The sequence below is a fragment of the Pungitius pungitius genome, chromosome 3 (genome assembly GCF_949316345.1).
Source record: "Pungitius pungitius chromosome 3, fPunPun2.1, whole genome shotgun sequence".
Taxonomy (NCBI): domain Eukaryota; kingdom Metazoa; phylum Chordata; class Actinopteri; order Perciformes; family Gasterosteidae; genus Pungitius; species Pungitius pungitius.
In genome coordinates this window covers 16793715-16806107 of record NC_084902.1, presented here as the reverse complement: position 1 = coordinate 16806107, position 12393 = coordinate 16793715, and the positions used below count along the sequence as shown (strand labels likewise).

The 12393-nt window shown below is 41.1% G+C and overlaps 1 protein-coding gene across 1 annotated transcript; it reads right to left on the bottom strand.

The window, feature by feature from the left end:
- Window positions 1-227: 227 nt before the first annotated feature.
- Window positions 228-12150, bottom strand: ccdc9 (coiled-coil domain containing 9). The gene is made up of 11 exons (XM_062561275.1): window positions 12032-12150; window positions 10604-10651; window positions 10321-10425; window positions 9450-9599; window positions 7402-7884; window positions 6792-6875; window positions 6224-6388; window positions 5963-6144; window positions 5330-5391; window positions 1018-1138; window positions 228-459 (listed from the first exon to the last, which is right to left on the bottom strand). The coding sequence occupies exons 2-11, from the start codon at window positions 10604-10606 to the stop codon at window positions 294-296; spliced, it is 1521 nt and encodes a 506-aa protein (XP_062417259.1). The 5' UTR covers window positions 10607-10651; window positions 12032-12150; the 3' UTR covers window positions 228-293.
- Window positions 12151-12393: the final 243 nt, after the last annotated feature.

Genomic DNA, 12393 nt, shown 5'->3' with positions numbered 1-12393 from the left:
ACTACTACCAGCTATGTAGCTAACTAATTGCTAAATGCTCCACTACGTTTCCCTGCTGTTTGTTGCAGAGCAGCTGCACAGTGGGTTATACATCTAAAGAGTAACACTATCAGAGCTGGAAGACAGAAACATCCCATAGAGCAAAGGGTAATGATTCTGTTAATTTGGAATGTTGTCCAATGTTTTTTTATTTTAAACAAAATAATGAATGGAGTGCCACTTTTTTAGATTTCTACGGTGTTCTTAAGGAAACAAATATCAATCAATCCCTCCCTGCATGTGGGACTGCAATATTAATACAGATGGAGGCCCTCTACCTTCTGTACGGTTGAAGGTTTGGCTTTTTCTTCCTTTTTCGTCTTTTTAGTCTTCTCTCTCTTCCCTCTATCATCGTCGTCCTTTTTCTGCTCCTTCCCCTCTTCCTCCTCCTTGTCTCCTTCCCAGCGGTTGTCATGCATGCTGTTGAAAAGCATGCACATCAACGTTAGAAGCAGCAAACTCACAACACACATTTTCTCACCGTCTGTCGACTGGTGGGAGTATGCTCACCAGTGTGAGAGAGATACTGAGAGCAGAGAATTGTAAACACGCAAAAATGACATGCCGTGCTGTAAATGAGATGAATAACCCAAGATATTTAATTTGTTTAATAAGCAAATAAGTCAGACCTGTTTTATAGGAACGGTAACCTTCTGTTGTGATCTGGCACTATATAGTAAATAAAAAAAAAAACTATATAGTGAAAAAAAATCTTTTTTTTCAGATATGTGCTGTGGTTAAAAAGTAGGAATGAGTACAATAGGATAGAAGTATCATAAAATGAAAAGTACAGCACTTGTTAAATTTGATATAACTGCCAGATTCATATTAACAGGCTAAAAAAAGGGAAACTATCAAACCAACTTTGTTTATGATACTTGCATGTTAGAGAGATAAAGAAACACCTTCTGTCCTACGGTAGCCTTGATCGGACATTCTCTGGTAGAAGGCAGCCTGATGGCGTCCGTATGAACTCACCTGTAGCTTGACCTCTGTCCTCGGCCCCTCACTCCTCCCTGGTCGCCTCGCTGGCCGGGGCTCCTGCCTTGGGACAGGAAGTCACCAAATGTTGGAGTTTTGGGAGGCCGCTTGCTGTCATCTAGAAAAAAAGTATACATGTTCATGGCTATCTGAAAGGTGAGAAAAAAAATAGTGGACACACCTGAACAGAGTGGAGGCAAAATACTTTAAAGTAATTTATTGAAAAGTCAAGGACCATGATTCATGATCCAGACAAGGCATGTGGTGAGTCAATAGAACTGTAGCTAAAACAAACAGCATCAAGCTATTTTAGATTTAAATTAGCAAATGACTCATTATTGAATGCCACCTTCTGGGGAATTTAAGAGGTATCTACAGACATCAATAGACAAATTAATCAAATAAACCGTTAAATGCCCCGGAGCCCATCTGACCTCTGGAGGAGGTCAAACATTAGCTCCTTAGCTAGCGGATGAAGGGCGGTGCAGTGATCTCACAGATTTAAGAGGAAATGGGAGAGCCAAAGACTGGCTGCTGTGTGTCCTTTTTTAAAAGGACAAAATTGTGGTTATAGAAATACGGAAACAGAGCAAAAGAGTTTGCTGCGTTCAAGTAAGGGAAACATAGACCAAATAAATGTGAGAGGATGGGGGAAGATTTGAGAGAGAGAGAGAAAGTCAAAAAGGAGACGGGAGGGGGTCAGCTCAAAAGGGGAGAATGTGATAAAAATAGTGCAAAAGAAATGAAGGGATTAGTGAGGAGAAAAAATAATCTAGGATTCATGAGTTTGAACACAGCACCCTTGGGATGAGATGAGGACACTCAGGTCATTCCAAGAAATTGAGAAAAAGCAGCATGCGCACACACACACACACACACACACACTCTCTCTTTTATGTGAGTCTGGTGTAATGTGATGATCTGTAACGTACTCTCCAGTCAGACACAAAGAAACTGAACAGCTGTCTTTGAGCCTTCTGGCCCGAGTATCCAACACATGCACTAAGGAAATAACTTTTTTTACACATTTCAGGGCGGTGTGTGTTCAGTCTGAAGCTTTCAAAGAGCTTTAGATGAGCAGATATTGACAGATGATCGCTCAAATCCAGAGACCCTGAGAAGTTATAGAAGAAGTCTAGACTAGTTAGGATATAAGCTATAACTGTAACCTGAATCTATGTTAAAAAGTCTCTGCCTTAATATTGCAATATTACTTTAAGCTGAAATGTTGCGTTGTTGAAAAATGTCTTTTCTCAGCCTGAAATACATCACGATCTGGTGGTGAAGCATATGTTCCTAAATTAATGAAATAAGATTACCTTTCTATCTATTTAAGGCCTAGCATAGCAGGTTGCTAGGCAACGGGAGCAGCAGCGGTAAAGCTGATGACGCAAGCAGGAAGTTCTCCCCCATAGGCCAGACCGTTCTATTTCAGAGTCTGCTCGGTTCAGTCTATGCGGTTATTGGCAGACGGAGCCCAGTCCCGTGGACTGTCCTGTGGAGCGGTAGATGTTTTTCTATAAGTAAATAAATTCTGAATGCCAGCTCTGTACAAAACTTTTAAAATGTATCAGATGCATTACATTCAAATGTATTTTTGGATGCTAAATTGGTCTAATGTTTTCAGATGTTCAGATATGTTGAGTGTTCATGGGGGTGCTACGAGGCTAATGACGTTACTATGCATTCTGTTATCTTTTATAAGTTTTGATTTCAGAGCTAAGAGACGCAGAGAGACGCGGCGGCTCGGTCCCGCTAACAATCGGCCGGCCCGGGAAGAACGAAGGAGGGCGGTCCGGGACGTGGCCCTGCGTTCCTCCCGGGCCACACGTACAGCGACCCATCCAGGCTGCTTAGAACACTGCATAGCTATATACAAGGAATTCAAAGCATGTAATATGTTATTATGACTGCTTTATCCATTAGGCTAATAGATAAAGCAGTCATAATAATACTGTATGCTAATAGTATTAGCACACAGTATCAGGGCAGTATCTCTCTTCTACCACTGACATAAAATTCCTGAAGCTAGGCTTGTCAATCAAGGTACACAGACAGAGGTAGGTTGCATGAAATGATGAGGTCCTGTATTATGGATTCAGTAATGGCCTTCTGTCTGGGATGCCCCTGGCTGTATAGCTGTACACCTCTTGTCTGGCTTAAGAATGAATCAATGCTGCTCTGTCCCTCTGCACGGGCCCCTTTCTTTGCTTTGTTGAACTCATTAAACCTGCAGATGTCGAGGAATATTTGTTTTTCACTTGCAGAGCGTAAAAATTTGTTCCCGTAACTTTGGGTCGTAGCTAAAGCAAGAAGCAAGCTAACGGTAGATCCCATGTGTGAAACTCATAATTCGTGAATGAATCTTTGGCCCGCATGATCAAATCTATTTACTATTAGAGCTGGCCCGCCGGTGTAACGCACGCATCACCATAGTTATGAAATACAGTGCCATTATGAAATAAAAGTGCCATTATGAAATAAAAAAATGTGTAATTAGGAAATAAAAGTACCATGAAATGATTAAATGTATTTAATATTTATGTATATATTGCCTCATTTATTTATTTCACGATGTCTGAAGTCACTGTGTGTGCGACTCAAGTCGCACTCGAGTCCGAGTCTCAAACTCGAGTCCCCATCTCTGGTTCAGGTTGAAAGACAGGGCGAATAGTTGTTTTAGGTGAGACTAAGTTTGTGCTGCCTGTTTTCGGTGCCACTGTTTTTAAACAAAGTCGACGCACCGGCTCGTTGACATTGATTAGCTCTCCTCTCTCATTCGGCTTAAAACCAAAATGTTCCCAAACTGAAGCCGAACACTGTACCAATGGTCTATCAATGTTCGGCTGTAGATGTTACGAAAAAGAACATTTTATAACATGGTGGGTTCACTGCTCCGTATCTCTGTGCGCTGCCTCCGCTTTCCACAACGAAAAAAAGACACAGGCAGCAAGATCAACCTAAATGTTGACGTTCATTTATATGTAAAATGGATACAAGCACCAAAAATTATTGCACGCAATTTCAGAGTGCGCGATAAATCAAATTATCGTATATTGCGACAGGCATATGGCAAATGAAACCTTGCAATTTCCATTATTGTTGGTCAGCTGTCCATGAAATTATTTCATGATTATTAATTAAAAAGCGAGAGGTGGCAAAAAGTGTGCCGTTTGCAATCCCTGAATATAGTGTTGTGTCCGGTGTCATTCAATTTTCCCCACCTACACATTTTCACACAGGATTTACTGTGCATTTGTTATATAACACGTTATATATACTTGGAGCACATTCAAACAACCATGTTGTTTCTATACATTTAAAAACTTTTCAGGTTGTAGGTTTCTAATACTCACATTGTGGGACACAAGTGCTAACTATAATAAAAATCATCTTTAAACCCCCCCACGACCCCAAAATAAGGATAGACTTTGAAGGTGACTCACTAAACTATGTTGATTAATTTTTTTTTAACAGCTGTTGTGCTTCGGACAGACACACAGAAGAAAACAAAATCTCAATCCCATGCTGCGATCTAACCTGAGGCCCTGCCCCGAGGATCTGTACGAAGGTTATGCCCCCAGACTGCAGAGAGAAGACAAATTACAGTACGTCCAGCAATTCCATAAACCCACTCCTTGTACACAGGCTAGGTCAAAGACATTATAACGTAAACATTATTCCATTTGCTGCAAAACCCAAACTATTAGTGTGAGACCAAGAGTGTGAGAGACAGACTGAGCAACTCAGTCTCACACTTAGTCTCACTCAGTCTCGCTGTCGCTCTCGCTCAGTCACACTCAGTCCCTCTCACACTCAGTCCCTCTCACACTGGGCTGCTGGCCCCTCGGCTCAGGGTGGAGTGTGGCTACTACAAACTGACCAACAACACCAAATTCTTTGTTAGCATTTGGGGTTTGAAAGACCTCCTGTGTTCGGTCAAGGAGAACGCTCTGGTTCTCCACCTGTGACTCCTGTTTTCATTACATGATTTAGGCTTGTTGTAGCTTTTCATTGGCCGTAAATCTGTAACTGGTTTTATTTGAACAATAAAAGATCTTTAATCTCTCTCTAATCAACCACGGCCTTAATTAGCTCGAGGAGGGGGGTCGTGCCCCCGGCACGTGTATGAGATGACGTTTTGGGGGGCGGATACATGCGATGAAGTGGTGCCATCGTCCTGCCAGCTGTTGTGTAACCAAAGCATCACCACACTGGTGCCACCAGAGATGATGGCCCCCTGCCGTGTTTTTGATTCCATAAGTGTGTGTGTGTGTGTGTGTGTGTGTGTGTGTGCATGTAGACTTGCCTCTCCTGCTGGGTTGCTCGGGTGTGGCGCCGTCTAGGGCAACATATTGGTCCTCCTTAAACCTGTGAAAAAGGCTCTAGGGTTAGAAACACACAAACCCACCCTCTTGGCAGCTGGAATAAACGATGAATCCAAACATTATATATTGTCCACAGATGGCGGAAGCATTCCAATCCTTTACTTACACGGAAGTTAAAACTCCTCCATTAAAAAAGGGAACTTCAGCAAAAGTATGAAAGTATTATCACATCAATGTAATTAAACCATTTAAAAAAAGTCAATTTTAATCTATTATATATGGCCATGGTGTTGAACAAATAGTTAAATGTGTTCCTCCAGGTTCGATGAATTAATAAATAGCTGCTGCTCAGTGTTGTTTAATGTTAAGTAGAAAAAAATCTATTTGCTACTGTGAGTTTGACTGCATTCTGGTTTGTCGGCTTGATGCTCCTGAGATTCATGACTTTCATTTCTAAACGATCAAAGTGGTGATTAATCGACAACTTTCATCTTGAAAGCAATATGTTTTAATAAAAAACAAGGAATTAGTCAAACGAGAAGACAATGAAAAGAAGTGGAATCCGTTCTGTCTTGTGCATTGTTTAGAATACGGTTCAATATCAAGGTCCTCACATGTTCTCAGTCTTCTGTGCGTCCCACTCCCGTCTCCACTGGCCTGTGGCGTTACGATGGCGTGCTAGTCTGTCCTCATCAATCTGCTCGCGCTCCTTCTTCCAGCGCAGATATTCGGCTCTCTCCCTGCCGGTCATGGACATTGTCATGTCCGTGGAGCCTTTTGGTCCAGGCCTTCGACTCTACAAAACACAGCATGTGTTACAAAGTGAGGAAAATCAACAATGCCATGGGACCTTTCCAAAGAAAAACATAACTCACAGTCCATTCCTTCTCCAGTTCAGCTCTCGTCTTCACGTTGTCAAAGTCCAGGCCTCCCCAGTTCCGTACATGTCTCCTGCTTCCCTCTTTACGGTCTATGTCAGGTGCCGGGCCTGAACGTCTCGGGTCATCCAGGAAGTTACGGAGCGGCTTGTCTCCATCCGGCTAAGGAGAAGATTCATTAATGTAAAGCTCTAACACATGACATGTCCTCAATGTTTAAGCAAAGCAAATAAAAATAAAGCCTATAAGAGGTCAGCATATAAAACATCTGGGAACACTGCAAGGAAAATACAATTCATGCATTATTTAATAAAGGATTTCAATGTTTATGTCAGCTACTAGGAGTCCCTGTAAATGTGAGCAGGGAGGTGATTTTAAAAAAAAATTGTAAGTGTAATAAGTGTTTTAAGTTGATCAATAAAACTGAAATCTGAGAGTCTGCAAAGAGATGGAGCCAAGAATCGTGGATGGTTTTGTTCAACAAAAAAAAAAAACTAAGTGCAACCAATCAATACCATCTGATGAGCTCAACATTATAAAACAATCTATATAGTTCCTCTCATACCCGCTGTCCTCTCTCATACTCGGCTATTTGCTCCATCTCCTCATTCATCTTCTCAATGTTCTGTCGCCTCTTCTCCTCCCATTCCTGCTTTAAAAAAAAAACAACAACACAGGGATGCATAATTAGAGACAGATCACGATTCACATATTTACAAATACAAGACGTTAATGTTTCCAATCAGACAGAAAACCGAATGGATTCAACCACTGGGGAAAGTCAACATTTTCAAAAATGATTTATCTTTTCAATACACCTTTTGCAGGATGACCCGGTGGTTCTGAAAAGTAAACGTGAGACATAAACTTGTATTGTTGGTAGAAGGGGGGGGGGGCGACTACAGTGATTGACAGGTCACTGCCAAAGTCGTATACTTCTATTTCAGTTAGGGTCAATAAGGTCACTATAATGATAATGGGTGACATCACATCAAATATGCCCATTTGGACAGTTTTTATAATAAAGTTTCGGAAAATAATGAACCACTTTCTGGGAAACTGATGAAACAGGATTCCAAAATAAAGATATACCATCGGGTGTATTGTAAAACATACATGGAAATTATTGTTCTAGTCACGTTTAGAAGCTTGAAGAGTACTTTATTGCTACTTGCCTTGGATTTCCGGTCAGCCCCACCTGGTGTACCACCTGGAGTCCCCACTCCTCCTTCTCCTTCTTGTGCTGCTGCCGCCGCCGCTTCTCCACCACCGCCGCCGCCGCCTCCGCCGCCACCGCCTCCTCCTCCTCTGACTCTTCCTCTCCTCCCTCCTCTGCGCCCTGGTCCGCCTGACTCCCCAGGTTCTCCGTCTTTAGGTGCCCGAGGTTCCCATTCTCTTCGTTCCTGGCGACCTCCTCCTCTCTGACCTCCCCGACCCATTCGGCCCGACCCCGCCCTCCTCTGGGGGCTGTGGCTGTCACTTGGTCCTCCTCGGTGGCCACTGTCGTTCGACCACCTGCTACTATCTATCGGTCCGCCGCGGTGTCCGCCATCGCTGGCCACGCTGTCATTGGCCACGCCGCGGTGGCCGTCACTCTCCTCTGAGGTCTTCCGACCACGGGGCGTTGCAGGTTTCCAGTCGTTGACAACTCTTTTGTCCTGCAGGATAACACAAATACTTACAGCATTTATTTTATTTCACTCAGAATGTGGGGGGGTTAGGGGGTCGCAACATGGCAGTCAGGAACTTCATGGTTGAAGAAGAAAAAAAAGAAAAGAAAAAAGACTTGCCATGACAGATTGAAAATCAACGTTTCACACAACTTCCATTGCTCTCTATTCTAGAAATGGTGGTGGCTGGTAAATAGTCGTCAAGTTGCCCGACGGGGTGGAAAAATGTATCGGCCATCTTAAATTAATGCCTGTAGCTAATTTAAACACAGCTTCTCAATCTGAAGATTTGGTGCCATATTATTAATACAAAAGACTAAGTAGGGCTATGGATTATGCAACACCCAGCCCATTAAAAAAATTTTTTTTTAGGGAAAAGGCTAGAACGGAGCTCACAAAGTGATCCGTTTGAGTTCATACTGGATCCCTGTGATGCGTTTAGATACTTTGCAGTGCATGATACCAGATGTAAAGAACTGAATTACAAACTGAACAGGAAGCGTTGGATAAACTGATTGAAGTGACAATCTCCTGTTACAGCATAATGTTGCTCTAACAGGTGCAATCATCCTTAATTGGCTAACCAGATTTGCAAACACACAGAACAAGATGAAAACAATCCTCATCAACTCTCTTATGCTGACTTGTATTATTTTCGGTCGTTTTAGGTTTTATTTTAGTTTCAACATCCCTAACGCCATGTTTCCAGACTGTATATTTTTCCAAATACGGCATGAAATTTGATGTTATGCTAATCATATTGCTGGACATTTCGTGCAATGTGACAAATCACTGAGGACTTTCCGTGATGTGCATTTAAAAATCAAGATCAGTATTCAGAACTACAATCTGATCAATATCTACGTGTCCTGTGATTGAACAGCACATTTCCACCTGATACACAATGACGGTTAAAATCTGCATTAGAACTAAGTCTTTAAGGTTCACTGACTTTCAGGCAGATTAGAATGACTTTAGACATCTTTGTCATGATAACTGGAATATAACCTAAACAGCCTGTCGGTGTTACCAAGAAAAATGATCCACTTTTCCTTCCTATTATTTCCTTCAAAAAGATTCTGTCTGTCAGACAGACTTCATTGACTATTTTCCTTTGTCCCTCTGCTATGGAAGCAATTTATCTTACCTGCATCAAACATGTATAAGAAAAAACCACTATACAAAAAAGATATGTAAGCATTACATTTCTAATTATGTTATTATATTGTTTATAGTTAACATAGTTGAAAATCCCATTTTAGGTCGAGTAAGTTATGGATATTGCGGATTCATCTAATGGCTAGACTGGGCTGGTAAATTGATAAACACAGTAATGAGAATCTGTCGGTTTATAATCTTCTTCTGTCTACAAGATCATCATAAGCCACATAAAGAGTTTAGTTTCTACAGCCAAAAAACAAACTGATCTGTTATGTCACAGTTTTAGTGGATGATTGTTTGCCTCTGTGTGATTATGATTGAAAACTACATTAAAAAAAGTGCCATGATTTGAAACAAAAACTAGCAAACAAAGAGCCGACATCACGCCTTACCCCCGTCTGCTTAGAAAGGTCAACTGTGACAGTGAAGTTCTCTTTCTCAGTCTTCCTTTTGTCCATCTCCGGCTCATGGGGGCGGGGCTTCCGGGGTGTCGTCACGGCGATGCCCTCCTGCTCTGCCTTCTTCTTGTCTTCCTCTATTTCCTGTTAAGATACAGTGACAAAATGAGTAATCTGAAACTAGTCAGATCACAAATCTATAAATATAACTGAAAAGTTGGCAGTACGACTCTGCCGCTTCAAAACCAGAAACTTGATATCTTTGGTAGAATAAATGGTCAAGTAATAAAAAGAGTATTACCAAGGTTGCAAAATGTTATCTTAATGATACAACAGTTTACTCTGATATTAACCCAGCAATACTGAAAGATGGCAGAGAGGCGTCTAAATTATATATATACAGTATATATATATATATATATATTACACTGGTATGTAACCTGTATTAAAAGGAGGCATGTGTAAAGTTGAGCAGCATCTAGTGGTGAGGTTTCATTTGAAGAGGCCTCTGCTCCCTTCTCGATCCTCCCTTTGCAGTCTCTCTCACTCACACTCAAGGTGATTTGTAGTTTGAAACTACGTTGCGTGATAATACACAACACTTTTTATTTTACAAGAGTGGACTTGCGTTGCTAAAAATTAAATCTTTAGTACTCTTCTTTACAAAAGCTTTGCGATAAGCATGAAACATTTTCTTTATTTTTATGAAGATCGCGCTGGCGTCACCATTTAATCAGACATCCATCAAGTTCTTCAGGGCGCATTATAGTTAGTGATAATACAAACTGGTTTTCTTTCAACATTGTCTAGTAGTATCAGTTACTCTTGTGGGATGATGAAAATGTAGTTTAAAAGAACTCCATACCTGGTACCTCTTGACCAGAGCTTCATTCTTCTTCCGCAGAGCTTCGATTCTTCGGTCCAACTCTGCGTCCTTCTCCTCTTTGGTCTTGAGATCCACCACTGAAGACTGTCACACAGATGACGAAGTATAGGAGAGCAATGAAATGAGAGGGAGGCCAGTCTGCCCTTCCATATTATTATTTAATACACATTATGCGAATACAGCTGCGTTGTAACTTTGGTATTTTCCCGCCAGTATGAACCCAACATCACCAGAGCCCCCCTCGGTTCTACCCCTCACTCACCATAGCTGTCTCGGTCGTCACACGTAGGCAGCTGACTGCTGGTTTCTCCTGTGGAGAAGAACATGAATATGATGATGATGCTGCTGCAGAATGATTTTTAATGCAGCTGCTTTTAAATGCAAAAAAATGTCATTTGACTCCAGAAGACTTTTCACATTCTGCAGAAGAAGGAACGTTCATCAAAGTTTATCTTAAATCTGAAGTTCAGGTATCTGACTCGTGACCTTACAAACAGATGAAAAGTCGATCGTGTATAATGCAAAAACCTGAAGCCTCCAGTTCTTTCAAGTAGTTTGGAAATAATGTTTGTGATTTTGTGGATTTTTTAATGGGAGGAAGAATATATTGACTGTTAAGATAAAACAAGAATGTTGCGTGTAAACCCTGTATTATGTGTCACTATATGTTTGAGTAGTTTCATTTATATTGTTACTTTATCCCAATTACTTATCATTAGCAAGATTGCATTTTAGTATTTTGTGTCTGAGATTTTCATATATATTTATGTTTTAAAAACATGTATGGAGGTGAAACTAGTTCTATTTAACCAAAAGAATAGCAAATATCTGTTGGTTGCATTTGTAATAGTTTTGACTTTCTCAAAGGCTCTGTAACGAGCATTGAATGGCTACTCATGTATAATGAATGTTTTCTCAAGTCAAATCTACTGAAGTCCAATAATATGATTCATGTCATGCACATGTCAAGTGTGCAATATCAATTTTCATTCTAGGGCCAAACTCTACTGTATTTATCAGTGTTTCTCATTTAGAACCTGTGTGGTTAGCTGTGGATACTTTTTACGTTTACTATAGTTGTTTTGTCTCTCATTTGTCCCTTGACTCAAGATAGCACTGATCATAGCACTTCTTTATGTTGTTGCAGTCTGTCAAATGAAAACGGTTTACATTTCAATTGCTGAACAGAAATTGTGGTACGGCACGGAATAATTAATAATCAAGGCAATAAATGGCGGTCCCTCTCAGCTCTTGTTAAGGGTCCCTGGGGTGACCCCTTTTCCCTTTGGGACAGGACTACTCGAGGTTACAGCTAATCACAGGTGAGGTTCTAGCCAGGTGTGCGTGTATGTAACACGGGATCTATAACGAATATATTCTTTATTTCCAAAGCTTCAGTAAGCGTATTAGAGCTGCAGCAGACAGGATTACCTGAGTCACAGCGAGCAAACGCGGTGCACAACAGGCCGTGACGTCACACCCTACCGTACCCCAACAACAGTTGTTTAAATAGATTTTATTTAAATCTGCGGCGAAGTAATGAATGCACACTGAGCCATGTTTGATCCGGTACAAAGAGCCAAAAAAAGCACGAAGGAAATATTCCAAACCCCCGACACAAGCGACACACAACAGAACTGCCAAATGAAGACATACACACACGCTTAAGTACTACTTTTGTTTGATTTACCTGTATTAGGAGCAGTAGTAACGATTGTAAAGAGCAATGTTTGGACTCGATACACTTTGCCAATTCCTGCGCCTCAACGTGCCCTCATTATTCAGCTTCCTGTTAGCCGCTTGCTAACTTCCTGCCAAATAAGGACCCCTTCTTGGCGGTTTTAAAGATACAGTTGCTTGATAAACTTTATGCTTGAATTTAATAAATACAGCAATATGTTGAGGTTTAAATATTATGTAAGGCATTTTGTTTCCTAAACAACGATATATAATTGAAACCAATATATCGTTATATTACACAAAGCTATAAAACTAGTTCGTGGGCCATCCACAAGGGAGCGCCAGCAACCAGTGCATTAACGTGACCTGATT